We start from the raw sequence: 13,942 nt of genomic DNA on the forward strand, positions 1-13,942 counted from the left end.
ATTCCAAAAACATGCGTGGCAGGCTGATTGGACGCTCTAAATTGTCCCTAGGTGTGAGTGTGAGTGTGAATGGTTGTTCGTCTCTGTGTGCCCTGCGATTGGCTGGCAACCGATTCAGGGTGTCCCCCGCCTACTGCCCGGAGACGGCTGGGATAGGCTCCAGCACCCCCCGCGACCCTAGTGAGGATCAAGCGGTTAGGAAGATGAATGAATGAATGAATGAATGTTTTGGTCTGCATGGCTCCACATCTTGGCCTCCTGGTGGCCAAGATGGGCACACCAGAAGGAGCAGCGCAATTCATTGGAAGGCAGCACTAAATCATGACAAATTTTTGAATTCATTACAATTCTAAAAATCCATGACAAGCATTTCTGTTGTCTTTTGTGGGGGGGGGGGGGTGATACTGGAACGGATGCATTCAATTGCTATTCACACACACACCGCGGCCTCACGTGATCTGTTTATCCAAACCTCCAAAGTTTTGAATTCTTTCGAGGCATCATTGCGAAGAATCCACCTGACAGGCATGGAAGAATGTGAGGAAAGAATATGTTGCGATTGGGGGGGTGGGGGGGGGGGGGGAATAAACAATTCTAGATTTATGAGTCATGAATTCATTTCAGCTCAGCCAGCGGCGTCTCCTGGCATTTCCAGATACATAATTCCATACGGTATTTCTGAGGGGAATTGCAGTTTGTAGTTACCGTGTAATGGGGGTGCATTCAGGAAGTGTATATCCAGGTATGCCCACACACACACACACGCGCACACACACAGACACACACACACAGTGCAACTCGTTGTTATTACATGGGAACAAGCAGAGGGCGCACCCGGTTCACGTTGACGTGTTGTAAATTGGCCTTGGTCGTGCTCCCTCGCCTCCAGGATTCCCTGGCAGAGGTTATCAAAGAGGGCGGGAGCGCATCTCAGAGTCCCTCTCACTGAGCCACACAATGACACTGCGGGCCGGAAAATGACGACTGTTGAGATAAAGAGCCGGCCACAAAGTCGGTTCAAAATGGGTGAAAAGCAAATCAAGAGCCAAAATGGTGGATGGTGGTTTTCCGTATGGGGGTGGAAAAAAATGCAATTGTTGCAATGAGGCGCAATCACATTGAAATCCAAAAGGAAACCCTTCACAGTGAGCGATTGGGCTGTATTTTAAGGAGGCACAGCACCGCCATGTGGACGATGGCTGACACTACATTCGATGACGTAAACGAAACAACACCGCTTCGTTGAAATGATTGTTTTCCAACACAACTTTTGCCCTTACAACGCAAAATACAAATCTTTTCAATTGAAACACAGACCGACAGACACTTAAGACAGAAGGATCACGTATCTTTTTAATCATTTATTTTATTTATTTTATTTTCACTCTGCGTATACAGTCTTAGTATATGTAATCAGACTTGGTACTTTTACTTTTCACCATTTCATAAATCAGATTTTTAAAGAAAGGCCATTAATTGCATTTTCATTTTTGTTATGAAGAAATACTTTTTTTTACTATGTCAGATTACATTGCGTTAATATCTTCTTAAAGCTTGACGACGAATGTGGTTTATCAACATCCTATTGAGTGTAGTCGTCAGTGTTCTTTGAGCTAAGGTGTAAATAAATAAATCACATTTGTTCTATGCTGCATAATATTATGCATTTAATCGAATTTGATTAAGCCTGTCAGTCTCACAATGGGGACATTTTGGGATATGATGTGATTCTGATGAGACAGTATCATCACACACGTGATGTTGTTTTTCCCCTACCAAGATATGTAAATATGTGTTTTGCATGACAGTAAATGAGACCGTACAAAATGTTTTTCTGTTCATTGAATCATTGAAGTCCACACATCAAGTATTTTAGGAGCAACGCACCTGAAGACACTTCTGAATGTGCGCAAAAAAATGAGTAGAAGACGTGTATGGTAAGAAGAGAAAGGAAATTAGACAAGCACAAAAAGTCGAAACCATGTCCTATCCAATTAGCAGGAACACAGTTTGCACCCGTCAAGTCATCATCAAGTCTTCTCTGCCCTTTAATCGCTTCCTCATTTGCATAATCCCCCAGGGAAAAATGCCGCCTAATGACATCACTCTGTCAAAGTCAATATTCATTGCATGTGTGTGTGTGTGTGGGGGGGGGGATGTTGAGAACACTTGTACTTTTAGTGGAACCAAATGCTGATTGAGAGTCTTTACGATCGATTTTTTTTTTAATAAGGGCACCCTTATTCTTGAGAACGAGGCTTACTTAACAACAAGCAGCACTTTGGCAATTAGTGAACGATTCATCTAAATAAACGAGGCTTCAGGATGTTTAAATAGAATTGCCTGGCATAAAACGAAGAGAATTGCACCTTGTGTACTTAAAACAACCTAATAACACTGCCTTAAAGACGGCCCGCTTGCTTAATGCGAATGCTGGAACGGAAAATGGCAATTGACGTGCTCACAGTTCGCGTCAGCCGCGGTTCACGTGCACACAAACGGTGGGGCAACACCAGTAGATGGATCGCATACTGTATCGATAATCACAGGCATATATTCTTTATCTTCCATGACTTGATCCTCAATCTTTCTACGCCCAATACCACCTCAAAAAATATTTATAATATATAATAATCAAGTGCTACCATCATGATGAACAAGATATTACAATAGCGCCGTCGACCTTGTGCACTGAAAACGAGGCTGTGGTTTTATTTCAACAAAGTACATTTCAATAATAATAATGCACAAACTGTTCAATTCTGTACATTATATTTAATTATTACACTATGTTTTTATAAAATGCTATTTTTCCATGATTTAAAAAAATGAAATTTGTAAATCAAGCTACGACTGTAATTAAAAAGGAGCTGAATGAACGCTTCTCTGTTCTTCCGCAGGCACACGCCTTCCCGAGAAAGGCGCCACCACGGGCAGCATCATCGGCGCCATCATCGGCGTCATCCTCATCGTAGCCATCATCGGCACGGCCGTCGCCATGTACCGCAAACATCGCGCCGGCAAACTCAACGGAGAGTGAGTGTTGGGTGTCATGCTTCGCTCCCACTTTTTGAATATAAAATTTTTTTTTAAACTATCCGTGTTTTGCAGCGGCCCGCCCAAGCACAAGCCCCCGCCGCCCAAAAAGAAAAACAACACCGCTATTCGGCCAGTGAGTCTTTCTTGCATGTTCCCTCGAGGGATTCTAATGAGTGTAACACATGAAAATGTCATTCAAAAATGAGATGGAGGAGCATTGTGTTGTCATTTGTTTCAAAAGTGACGCTGTGTGTATGTGTGTGTGTGTGCGGCAGGTGACCACCAATAACGCCCCCGCTGCCGAGGAGCGCCTCCTACATGAGCAATACTACAGAACTCAAGATGCAGAGCCAGTCACGGTGAGAATAACACACGCAAGACAACAACTCCAAGACTCTGCACACTCGGATGCCAAAAGCCTGACACCGTCGCAGTTCCTCCCTGATCCATTATTAACCAAACAGGTTTACTCAAATGTGCTTTTGGAGCTGGCAAAATATTTCGAGAGAAGAAATACTTTGCTCCGAAATGATAACCAGTTGGTCGCTCGTTGCCGTGTGTCATTTTATTTTCTCTTCCGTGTTCGTTATTTTGCAGATTTTTTTTTTCTTTCGCATGTTTACAATTTATAACCATTTTGCTTTGCTTCCCGTTTTTGGGGTGTAGTTTCACTCTTGACCAGTAGATGGTGGCAGACTATAATTTCCCATTTGGTAACTTTGACAGATGAAGATGAAGAATGAAAAGCAAAAGCCCAAATCCTCTTGAATCCTGCTTTTTACCCCCGCAGAAATATATGTGTCAATATGTCACAGGACCTGGATGCTTCAAATGACAACGAGGTCGACGACAACGGCGGCGACGAGGGGGGGCGGGTGCTATACTACGCTGCCGCGCCCTCCGGGTGGGACGACCCTGGCAACGGCGAAGCGCCGCCGTTCTACGAGCGCAGCCGGAACGAGTCGCAGGAGTACCGTCAGGATGCCGACGTCAGCCGGGGGGACAGCTTTGTGTCTCCTGCCATGTTTGTGTAAGCAGATAGGTGCCACTGTATAAGAATGTGTGTCTGTTTGTGAGTTGAGAATGTGAACTTCCTGAAAAATGTTGTTGTTGTTGTCAATGTCAGCATTTTGAGCCAGCAAAAGTACAAAATCAGGTTTTTCGGGCGAATGTTGGGGATTTTCAACTGTAGATTTTATCATGGATTGATGTTACATCCAATTGGATGAAACCAATGGAGATGGTCATTGGTATCTGTTACTTTTTTTTTTTTTTTTTAGTACTTTGGTTTAACTGCCATTATAATGACACGGACAACAGGGGAAATCAGGATTACGGCATTGAAATCTGACACAATCTCCACTTCTGTAGTGAAGGATTAGTTCCCTCTTAAGTTAGCATAGCCCGCTACTCTCCTGATTAAACGGGTCAATCATTTTAAAGTCCCTCCTCACCCGCTCTTTGTAGTATTTTTAGTGCTTGTGTTGATAATGTTGTGAAATCATCATTTATTTTAAAGAAAAAATCTCTTCTTGATTTTTCCAGAGTTTATGTCGATTCAATAAATGTTTGTTTTTTTTAAAACACCGTGCCATGCTTTTTTGTCCCGAAAAATTGCAATGCTTTAATATTTGATATATTTTGTGTGTGTGTGTGTGTGACAGACGCATGGGACAATTGGAAAAATACGGTTCAAACACGCTTCTTATTACAGTACAGTACTTCAATAACGGAAGCAACATTTGATTCTCAATTAAAGGACGATTCCGTATTTCACTTGTGTGAGCTAGCAGTCGTTCGTAAATATTAAATGGCATATAAATATACAATATACATTACATTACAATATATATTGTAAAACATTTTGTTTTGTTGTTGTCTGCTGTAAATGTCCCAATGTTTTATTTGAAATTAGCTGTGGCGATGTGCAAGTCCAAATCATTTTCGATGGAGATGTAATTCTACCAGTTCTCCGGGCGATGGCAGTGTAGATCTAAAACGCGAGGCTTTGAGGTTTGTTCTTGACTGTAAAAAAAATAAACTAACACGGAAGGAATAACGGTAGGTGTGTTTTCTTCTTTAAATCACAAAAGAACATCAGAGGTCTTTATTAACAGATTTTACTCATGGTTGCGACCAAATATAAAGCACGTCAGTCTTGTCTGACTCATCTGTTTCTATCTTAAGCTGCACATCCTCCGGTGACGTGAAAATCTGCCATTTTTAGACCATCGTGATTCATTTCCTGCATGGAGACTGTAATGGAGGCACCAAAAAGCACTCTCCTCAACGTCTTGCAAATGTTCTCGGTCACGTGTACACCTACAAAACGTTAACCCCCGGCAGAAACAAACACATTCCAGAGGTAAATAGCGCTGTATTGAATGTATACAAACACCATTAAACATGACCAAATAATAAAATAGACCAGTTTCATAAAATAATTACTCGACGTAGTATTGTGTTGGATGTGTGCCTTTAAGGCCAAGTACGTGGATTGGCGTGTCTGGGTGTGAGTTGTGGCCTAAAGCAGCTCCTTTTGAGTGTTGTCATTTTGTATTTGTGTGTGTGTTTGACTGTTTGTCCCATTCGAACAATTCAAAAAATTAAATCTCAAGGATCCAAGCCCAAAATTGAGCAGATGTTGGCCATTTTGCTTTGAAGTCGCCATTTGTTGCACATTCCAAGGCTCATACATTGACAAACTTATCAATTAGCATTTGAGTATATGTGCTCTGATTGGAACCAGGTGTCATACACAGGTGGGTGCTAATTGCTCATTTTACTGCGGCCAAACCATGGTGTCAATATTTGATTAGAATTTGGGAGAGTCACGATGAAAAAAAGGCATACAAGCAAGGCCTATTCAACACTGCTTGAAGATTTCACTTTTTTTCTTCTTTTTTATGTACCAGTATGTCAAGCAAGGACATTCTCCTGCATGACGGGATTAACCGACTGATTAGCGAGGCAGGTAACCGTCGAAGGCTGAGAATAAACACCCGCTCGCTTCGGCACCGCTAAGCCGGTTAAAAATAGCGATAGAAGAGGAGAAGATGAAAGGATTGAGAGAACTGCGCTGGACACAACGGCAGATGGAAAGACTTCCTTGAAAAGTAGGTGCTTGAAGAATTAGTGGGTCAGCGCCACTGGACAAACAAACAACTACGTAGAAGCACACATGATGATTCCATCATCATGTGTATGACCATGATGAGCATGTTTGGCTGTGTGCTGTTGGCTTGGTTGGTGAGTACACGCACACACACACACACACACACAGTTACATTTCGAAGTACAGGCCTGCTTGAGCCTGATAAGGCCCAGCACCTCGGCAATGACCTTGGATGTCTATTTCAAGAACTACAAAGTTGTGATTGGTTCAGGAGCAGTTTTATCAGAACTCTGTGGAATGTTTTAGGGTGACTACTCAATATGGCTTTGCTATGTCTGATACACCAATACAGCAATCCATCCAGTTGTAGTGGGTGTTACGTTCCAGACTGTCACTGTGAGAGACAGAGTAGCAATGATATATTTCATTATTTATCGACTGGGCTGAGTGTGTATCGCGGTACAGTGAAGCTGAAAAATAAGAATCACAATCGCAATCCGTTATGAACAAATGGTGGTTATTAGCATCAAGTACTGGATTTCACTAGCCTTCCATTAGCATGTTTTATTGTGTGGGGTAAGCTAACAGTAGCGTGTGTGACTTGGCCATTAATTTGATACCCTCAAACAAGCTAACCTCTTTGTATTTTTTTTTTTCTTCTCTCTTCCCCCTGGTTCATCACGTGTACGCTATTTGCGCAAACACCAGGCCAGAAGAATGCCATGTGCGAGAGGAGAACAAGAGGAAGGTGTCGGGATGAGCGCCAGCAATGTGGTGAGTGATGCTTTGGAGAAAATGCCCTCGCGCTCGGGCGGGTGGAAGGAATGAAAGGTTGAATCAAAAGATCCAATCACGAGAAGGGCCAGCAAAGTACAACCCTGATTGTGATCGTATTGTATATGAGTACCTGTCCGACACTGTCAGTCAAACTTGAGTGTGATTATCATGGAGCGACATATCATGAAGAGAATACACAACACGCATAGCGAACAGCTCATTCATTCATTTATCTTCCGAGCCGCTTGATCCTCACTAGGGTCGCGGGGGGTGCTGGAGCCTAATCCCAGCTGTATCGCAGGGCACACACAGACGAACAACCATTCGCACTCACACTCACACCTAGGGACAATTTAGAGTGTTCAATCAGCCTGCCACACATGTTTTTGGAATGTGGGAGGAAACCGGAGCACCCGGAGAAAACCCACGCAGGCCCGGGGAGAACATGCAAACTCCACACAGGGAGGCCGGAGCTGGAATCGAACACGGTACCTCTGCACTGTGAAGCCGACGTGCTAACCACTGGACTACCGGGCCGCCTACGAACAGCTCATGTATCTCTAAATATATTTATTTAGTTTGGTTTTTTATGATAATATATCAATTCAAGGAACAAAACAAGGTATTGGTATATTTTAAAATAGTTTATCATTTTTTGAGATGAGCCTAAAATTGGATTTGACCCCAAATAAGAATGTATGAATTCTTACATGTGTGTATAGATTGTACTCTTTAATATTTAATATAATATTATATCATCCGAGCCGCTTGATCCTCACTAGGGTCACGGGGGGTGCTGGAGCCTATCCCAGCCGTCTTCGGGCAGTAGGCGGGGGACGCCCTGAATCGGTTGCCAGCCAATCACAGGGCACACAGAGACGAACAACCATCCACGCTCACACTCACACCTAGGGACAATTTAGAGTGTTGAATCAGCCTGCCACGCATGTTTTGGGAATGTGGGAGGAAACCGGAGCACCCGGAGAAAACCCACGCAGGCCCGGGGAGAACATGCAATCTCCACACAGGGAGGCCGGAGCTGGAATCGAACCCGGTACCACTGTGAAGCCGACGTGCTAACCACTGGACTACCGGGCCACCCATAATATTATATACTTATGTATTTTTGTAGCATTACATCCATTAAAAGCATTTATCTTCAATTTTTTTTGTGAGACAATTAATTTCTCCATTAAATATCACTGTCCAACAAAATCTTATTTTCATATTTTTCCTAAAATGTTCACACACATTCTACTGTAATGTATGTTTGACTTTTTTGTTTTGTTTTTTTTTGGTCCCAGTACGTATGTTTTCCGTGTGCAATAACGTTGCCAGAGGGGTTTGAAATGATGAATATTTGATGACAAAAGCTCGAGTTGCCTTGTTGTATAGCTGCTTTGTGGGCTCCCTTTTTAGTGTTTCCTTTCTGACCCACACCAAACACACTAAAATACAATCATCCGGATGTCTGTTGGCAGTCAACCCTCATTTTGATATCTACGTTTATCTGGCACGGGACAGATAAACGTTTGTTTGGTTTTGTTTTTATTTGATTGGCTTGCTTCTTTCTTCACCGCTACCACCATCATCATTGTCGTCAATGGCACTCCTTTCATTTTAATCCTGTATCACATTTCTGGGCACAAGTGCAAACATGTCGACTCATTCGTATATGCAGTACACACACACACTGGAAATGCTTATAACAACACAGTGAAATGGAAAGAGGGAAAATAAATCACTGGTTAGTGGCCTCCATCTTCCTTTTAGAGTACACAAATCTTGAATGTTTGTGAGGCGTTCCTGCTTATACAGCCACTGTTGTTCAGAATACCCGTTCGAGCTGTGAAACCCACATCGAATCATAAAACTCTTAAAACTGTTGGCTTCAAAGTACGTAACCCAAATTGCTTACCAAGCGCTTTGTCCAAACGGGGATCGAGCCAATGTTGGGCTATTTATACTAAGTGCACTGGGTTGTGGATTACAACCAGCACGTTGGATCAAGACTTTGATCCTGTCACGTTCCGTGCCTGCCTGCAGGGGGCGGGCTTTCTCCCCGCCGACTGCACACCTGTTGTTCATTTCGGGATGATTATGCTTCCTTTATTAGGAGACTCCGGCAGTTTTCTCACTGCCGGAGAATTCCACGCCGTGCCATATTTGCTCTCGCGCTCTATTTCGCTATTTGCTATTTGACTCGTTGCCTTTTTGCCTTACGGCCGATACTCTTGTTATTCGCGTTTAGCCTCTAAGATTTTGTATTATTCGTATCTCCGCCAATTCAGGCCCTCCTCGCGTTTTTTTGTTTTCCGCGAGCGTTTTCAGTTGTTGTTTCCTTCTTTGTTATTCCTGGTCCTTATTTGACCAACGTTTTGTGTTACCGTTTATTCCCTGTCGGGCTCTTTCTGTTTTTTGTCATTAAAGACACCCTTTTCTTTGACAAGATTTTTTCATTGTCTGTTTTCCGGGGATCCAACCCTTTACTTCCTTGTTCTGCACGGAGCGATCTGTTATCGCTTCGGGCAGAACGTGACAGATCCAACAAGGTTGAATAAGAACAACTACCCATACTGATGAGTTAAAACTACCAAGAATTGGAACTGTCCTGAGCGTTGTTGGTGCATGAGAGCATCTACTGTTGCTAGGCATTTCCTTGCTTTGCCAAGTAGGCAGGTGAGTTGTTTGGATGGTGATGTAAATCGGTAGGTCATGAACGTAGTTGTTTACAAGGGAATTATTTGAGTCAGTGGTTTGTATCAAGTATGTCAGCACGTACATCAAATGTTTGAGCAATAAGTTGGGTCGTTTGGTAGGTTAGGTAGGCAAGGCGAAGGCTAAAAATAGGTGGATGGGAGGTTGTTTTACTTATCAGGGTAAGTATAGTGATATAATTAAGGTCTTGTCAAGCATTTCTATATTCAATTTCTCCAAAATCTTGTTCTTGCGCTACATGTAAAGACGACTTTTTATTCCCCGTTTCATAAATGCCTTTGAGTTGCATCTTTAACACCGTGAAGCACGTTGAGCTAGCTTGTATATGAAACTTGCCCGATAAATACTGCTGGCTTGCCATTGCACTGCTTCAATTTCTGATTTCCTTTGGCTGTCATTGGATTATTATTATTAGAAGGCCGCATGTCCACACGGGAAACATTCCGAGGGCAAAATAGCCTCGCTTGTAATTATAAAACTCGTCCTGATTCTGTGGCACGCAGATTGAGATTAACCGTTTGACATTGGCGCCCGACTATGCAGGTCTATTTAAATGTGCCACAACTTAATCCTAATTGAGCTCAGCCACTGAGCACGTCCCCGGCCACAATAATGTGGCTAATACAGCCCGTGTGAACAGCCGGATGCCCACAGACTTGCACTGTTGCATTGTGGGTGATCCGCAGAGCAGACACGAAAATTACAACATGCGCTACTTGGCTCTTTAATACGGAGGGGGATGGGAAGCAGTGCCTGAAATGTTGGGGAACATTAAATATGGACCATCTTAAAATTAAGTGATTATTTTTGGTTTGGAAAGTGCAAAAAAAGTTCCTAAACGGCGATTGGTATAAAATCGTTGTTACTATTATGGATTTCCAAAATACAATTTAAAAGGTTCAAAATTCATGTATATTTTTATAATAAAATGTAAAATAAATATTTTAGATGTGGTAAGACAAAAAAATAATTTTAAAAATCAAAGTGGAGAAAATGAAATGTTTTAATTCTAATATTTGAACACCTTTTTCAAGTTCAGCCGTGCGTAAACAAATGTCATGTTTAGTGTCAAGCAGTTCTAATTCTGGAAAATTTGGTTAAAACAATAACTCAATCAGGCGGCCCGGTAGTCCAGTGGTTAGCACGTCGGCTTCACAGTGCAGAGGTACCGGGTTCGATTCCAGCTCCGGCCTCCCTGTGTGGAGTTTGCATGTTCTCCCCGGGCTTGCGTGGGTTTTCTCCGGGTGCTCCGGTTTCCTCCCACATTCCAAAAACATGCATGGCAGGCTGATTGGACGCTCTAAATTGTCCCTAGCTGTGAGTGTGAGTGCAAATGGTTGTTCGTTTCTGTGTGCCCTGCGATTGGCTGGCGACCGATTCAGGGTGTCCCCCGCCTACTGCCCGAAGACAGCTGGGATAGGCTCCAGCACCCCCCGCGACCCTAGTGAGGATCAAGCGGCTCGGAAGATGAATGAATGAATGAATAACTCAATCACCAAAGAAATTGACGTAATTCTGTCATGTATTGCATGTACTTTTCCATTCCTTTATATCTTACAAGAAATATTTTAAATGAGATAAGCCTTGAATGGGTGTCAGACGTGTAAATACAAAGACAAAAATCAAACAAATATTAAAGTAATACCACGATAAATGAATAAAATATGAGTGAATTTTTAGAATACAGCCGGGAGAATGATCCAACTCAAATGAATGACACGCGATGATTAGAGTAATACAGCAAAAATGAAAAGGCCGATTGGGCGTGATGCATTCATGGCCACACGTGTGTCCTTGCGCGTCACTCATCTGGCTCTCGTGACGCCACCCGATGACCTCTCATCGGGTGCCGTCACATGTGTGTCACACTTTAAATGGAAATCTGACAATCAACACCCCTCAAGCTTTGTCAAGGAGACAGTAAGCCTGCGTGTGTGTGTGTGTGTGTGTGTGTGTGTATGTGTGTGTGCGCATATAGCTTGCTAACCCCCCTCCCACCCCTTCCGTATCTTGGCACATATACAGTATAACCTTGGGAGCTCTCCTTCCTCCGAGCATCAGGGAATGTCTCACAGGACCGCATGTGGTGGGAGGGGTGATTCGCGAGTCAATCAGCCGTGAGGCTGTGGATGCTCGTCATCGCCTCCACGCCACTCATCACTTCACACGCAAGATGTCCGCCGCGTGCGGAAGAGTGCACATGTAAGATGCAAATATGTAGGCCGAGAAGATGTCGAGTGGGAGCTAAAAATAGACTTATGGGAAGAAGAGGAGGAAAGAAGAGGGAACTGAGAGCTAGAAAGACGCACAAAAAGTGCTGAGTCATAAATCGGGTAACGGCGTTGGATATGGATGATGGGATTGGAGTGCTTGCAACAAACTGTTTCTTTGTCATGGCCGCTTGATAATTAGTGTAAAACTTTACACACAAAACAAAAGAGAATGAAACTTTACAACTTGTTGATTTTAAACAACCCCATAGCTTCATCTGATGGCTTGATGCTAATGCTAAATAGCTTCCTATGTTGCGCCACTTCAACCCCTTGAGCCACAGATTGAACACACTCGGTGTAGTGACAAACAACATAACGGTACTTAGTCATTTCTTTTTTATCTACTCTGTTGAATGACTAATATTAGCGCCGTACCGATGAGCTCAGAGAGGAGTTGAGAGATCTCGGTGAACAGTGTTCATCTGTCTTTTTTACACTGCCCAGGTGGCCACAGCAGAAGGAGCAGCATTAAATTGATTCAGCGTGACAAAAACTATTCAAATATATTGAAGTCATTACCATTTCTATCGGGAACAATATTATTAATATTCATATTATTGTTTTTCCTCATTATTTTTGTTTTGTTGTCACTTGAATGGTGACTAAAGATTTGCGATATGAGCGTTTTCATGGTGATGGAATGATTTTAAACTCATATTTCAAGGCTCCACTGTGCTCTGCTCTGTTGGAACAAGGGAAATTACTGTTGCGGACAGCCGTGTTAGATGGGAACCTTCTCTGCCTCTTCTTGCCATTCATGATACCGCCTCCCTCGCAGTGCGGCCCAACGTGTATTGTGGCGCAACAAGGTACTTTATGGGAAATAAGATAAACTATGCAGCTACAAACTACTTACAAACCACAGTGCGCTTAAGTGGTTTGCTGTTAGCCTACATTAGCATGTCTATGGCATTTCCATTGTATGCTAGCGTTAAGATAGCAGACTTTGGTTCGATTAAATTATAGGGCTTGGTACAATTCTTTTTTTTTGTGTGTGTCAGTTTTGCAGCTAACTTCAGTTGGGAGTTGCAGCAACAGCTCGACCTAGCAGCTTTGTTTTCTCACTTGTCAATCTTTGTATTGTTGACGTGTTTGACGAGTAAGCACTTTTCTTAGGCCAGATGCGCTTGTGTGCACTTATCAGCAGTGAGGAGAAGCCAGGAGCAGACATGCTGTGGGCGGCCTAATTTGTGGCCGGCATTCAAGATGTTAGCTGACTCCCACTTGTCGGGATGCTGGCAATAATCCAATGTATTAATATTTAAAAAAAGAAAAAGTCCAGCATTGACGAGGCTGGCTTCTAATCACAAAATGGTAGTGTTGAGTCACACTCCTTTTTTTTTTCTTTTTTTTTTTTCTTTTTTGTACTATTTGGGGCTAGCCATTTAGTCATAGACACGAACATTCGGTGCATGTAGTACACAAAAAAATAAAATAAAAATACCCTTGCCGAAAATACAATGTTCAATTGAATAGTTCATTATTACAACTATACAATTATTACCATTGCACAGCATCGGACTGAGAGGCCCCTTCATGCAACCAATGTATTAGGAACACCCTCAACACCTACTGTCGTGCAATTCTAAACGTCAACTACAAAAACAAAGTAAAAGGGAAATACATTTACAGTTGTATACAGTGAAGTGAAATCCACTATATTCAAAATAAATTAACAGCTGATTGTGCAGATAAAAAAAGCACAATAAAATACAAAATACAAAAATACACACACTGTGTGTGTGTGTGTGTGTGTGTGACAGATGAGCGATGTGACGGGGAGTGAAATGAATTGGAGGGTCTTATGGTCGCCACGGCGACCTTCACTCACCAGGGTTTTGTGACATACGCGGCCATGACGGGGCAGCGCCCTCCATATCGGCTCAAGGATGAACATTCCCCTTATGGAGGTGACCTGTCAATCATCCCCACTGGATGTTCGCCATCCAAAGTGCCCGTTTAAGACGGAGCAGTCATGAAAAGATGAAAATGTATGTCCATTTTCCTCCTAATATACTGT

At 42.8% G+C, this 13,942-nt stretch overlaps 2 protein-coding genes across 2 annotated transcripts in view; both read left to right on the forward strand.

Moving 5' to 3' along the window:
* The window catches only part of si:ch73-22o12.1 (nectin-2), a 109,115-nt gene extending 104,496 nt beyond the window's left edge, over positions 1 to 4,619 (forward strand). The window contains exons 7-10 of the mRNA XM_052065160.1: positions 2,901 to 3,036; positions 3,112 to 3,172; positions 3,315 to 3,398; positions 3,855 to 4,619. Of these exons, the coding sequence (XP_051921120.1) occupies positions 2,901 to 3,036; positions 3,112 to 3,172; positions 3,315 to 3,398; positions 3,855 to 4,073 (500 nt within the window). The 3' untranslated portion in view covers positions 4,074 to 4,619. The remainder of the gene's footprint in view (positions 1 to 2,900; positions 3,037 to 3,111; positions 3,173 to 3,314; positions 3,399 to 3,854) is intronic.
* The window catches only part of atp1a3b (ATPase Na+/K+ transporting subunit alpha 3b), a 40,253-nt gene that overhangs the window by 649 nt on the left and 25,662 nt on the right, over positions 1 to 13,942 (forward strand). The gene's annotated exons all lie outside the window — the stretch shown is intronic.

This window comes from Hippocampus zosterae, chromosome 5 (assembly GCF_025434085.1).
Source record: "Hippocampus zosterae strain Florida chromosome 5, ASM2543408v3, whole genome shotgun sequence".
NCBI lineage: Eukaryota > Metazoa > Chordata > Actinopteri > Syngnathiformes > Syngnathidae > Hippocampus > Hippocampus zosterae.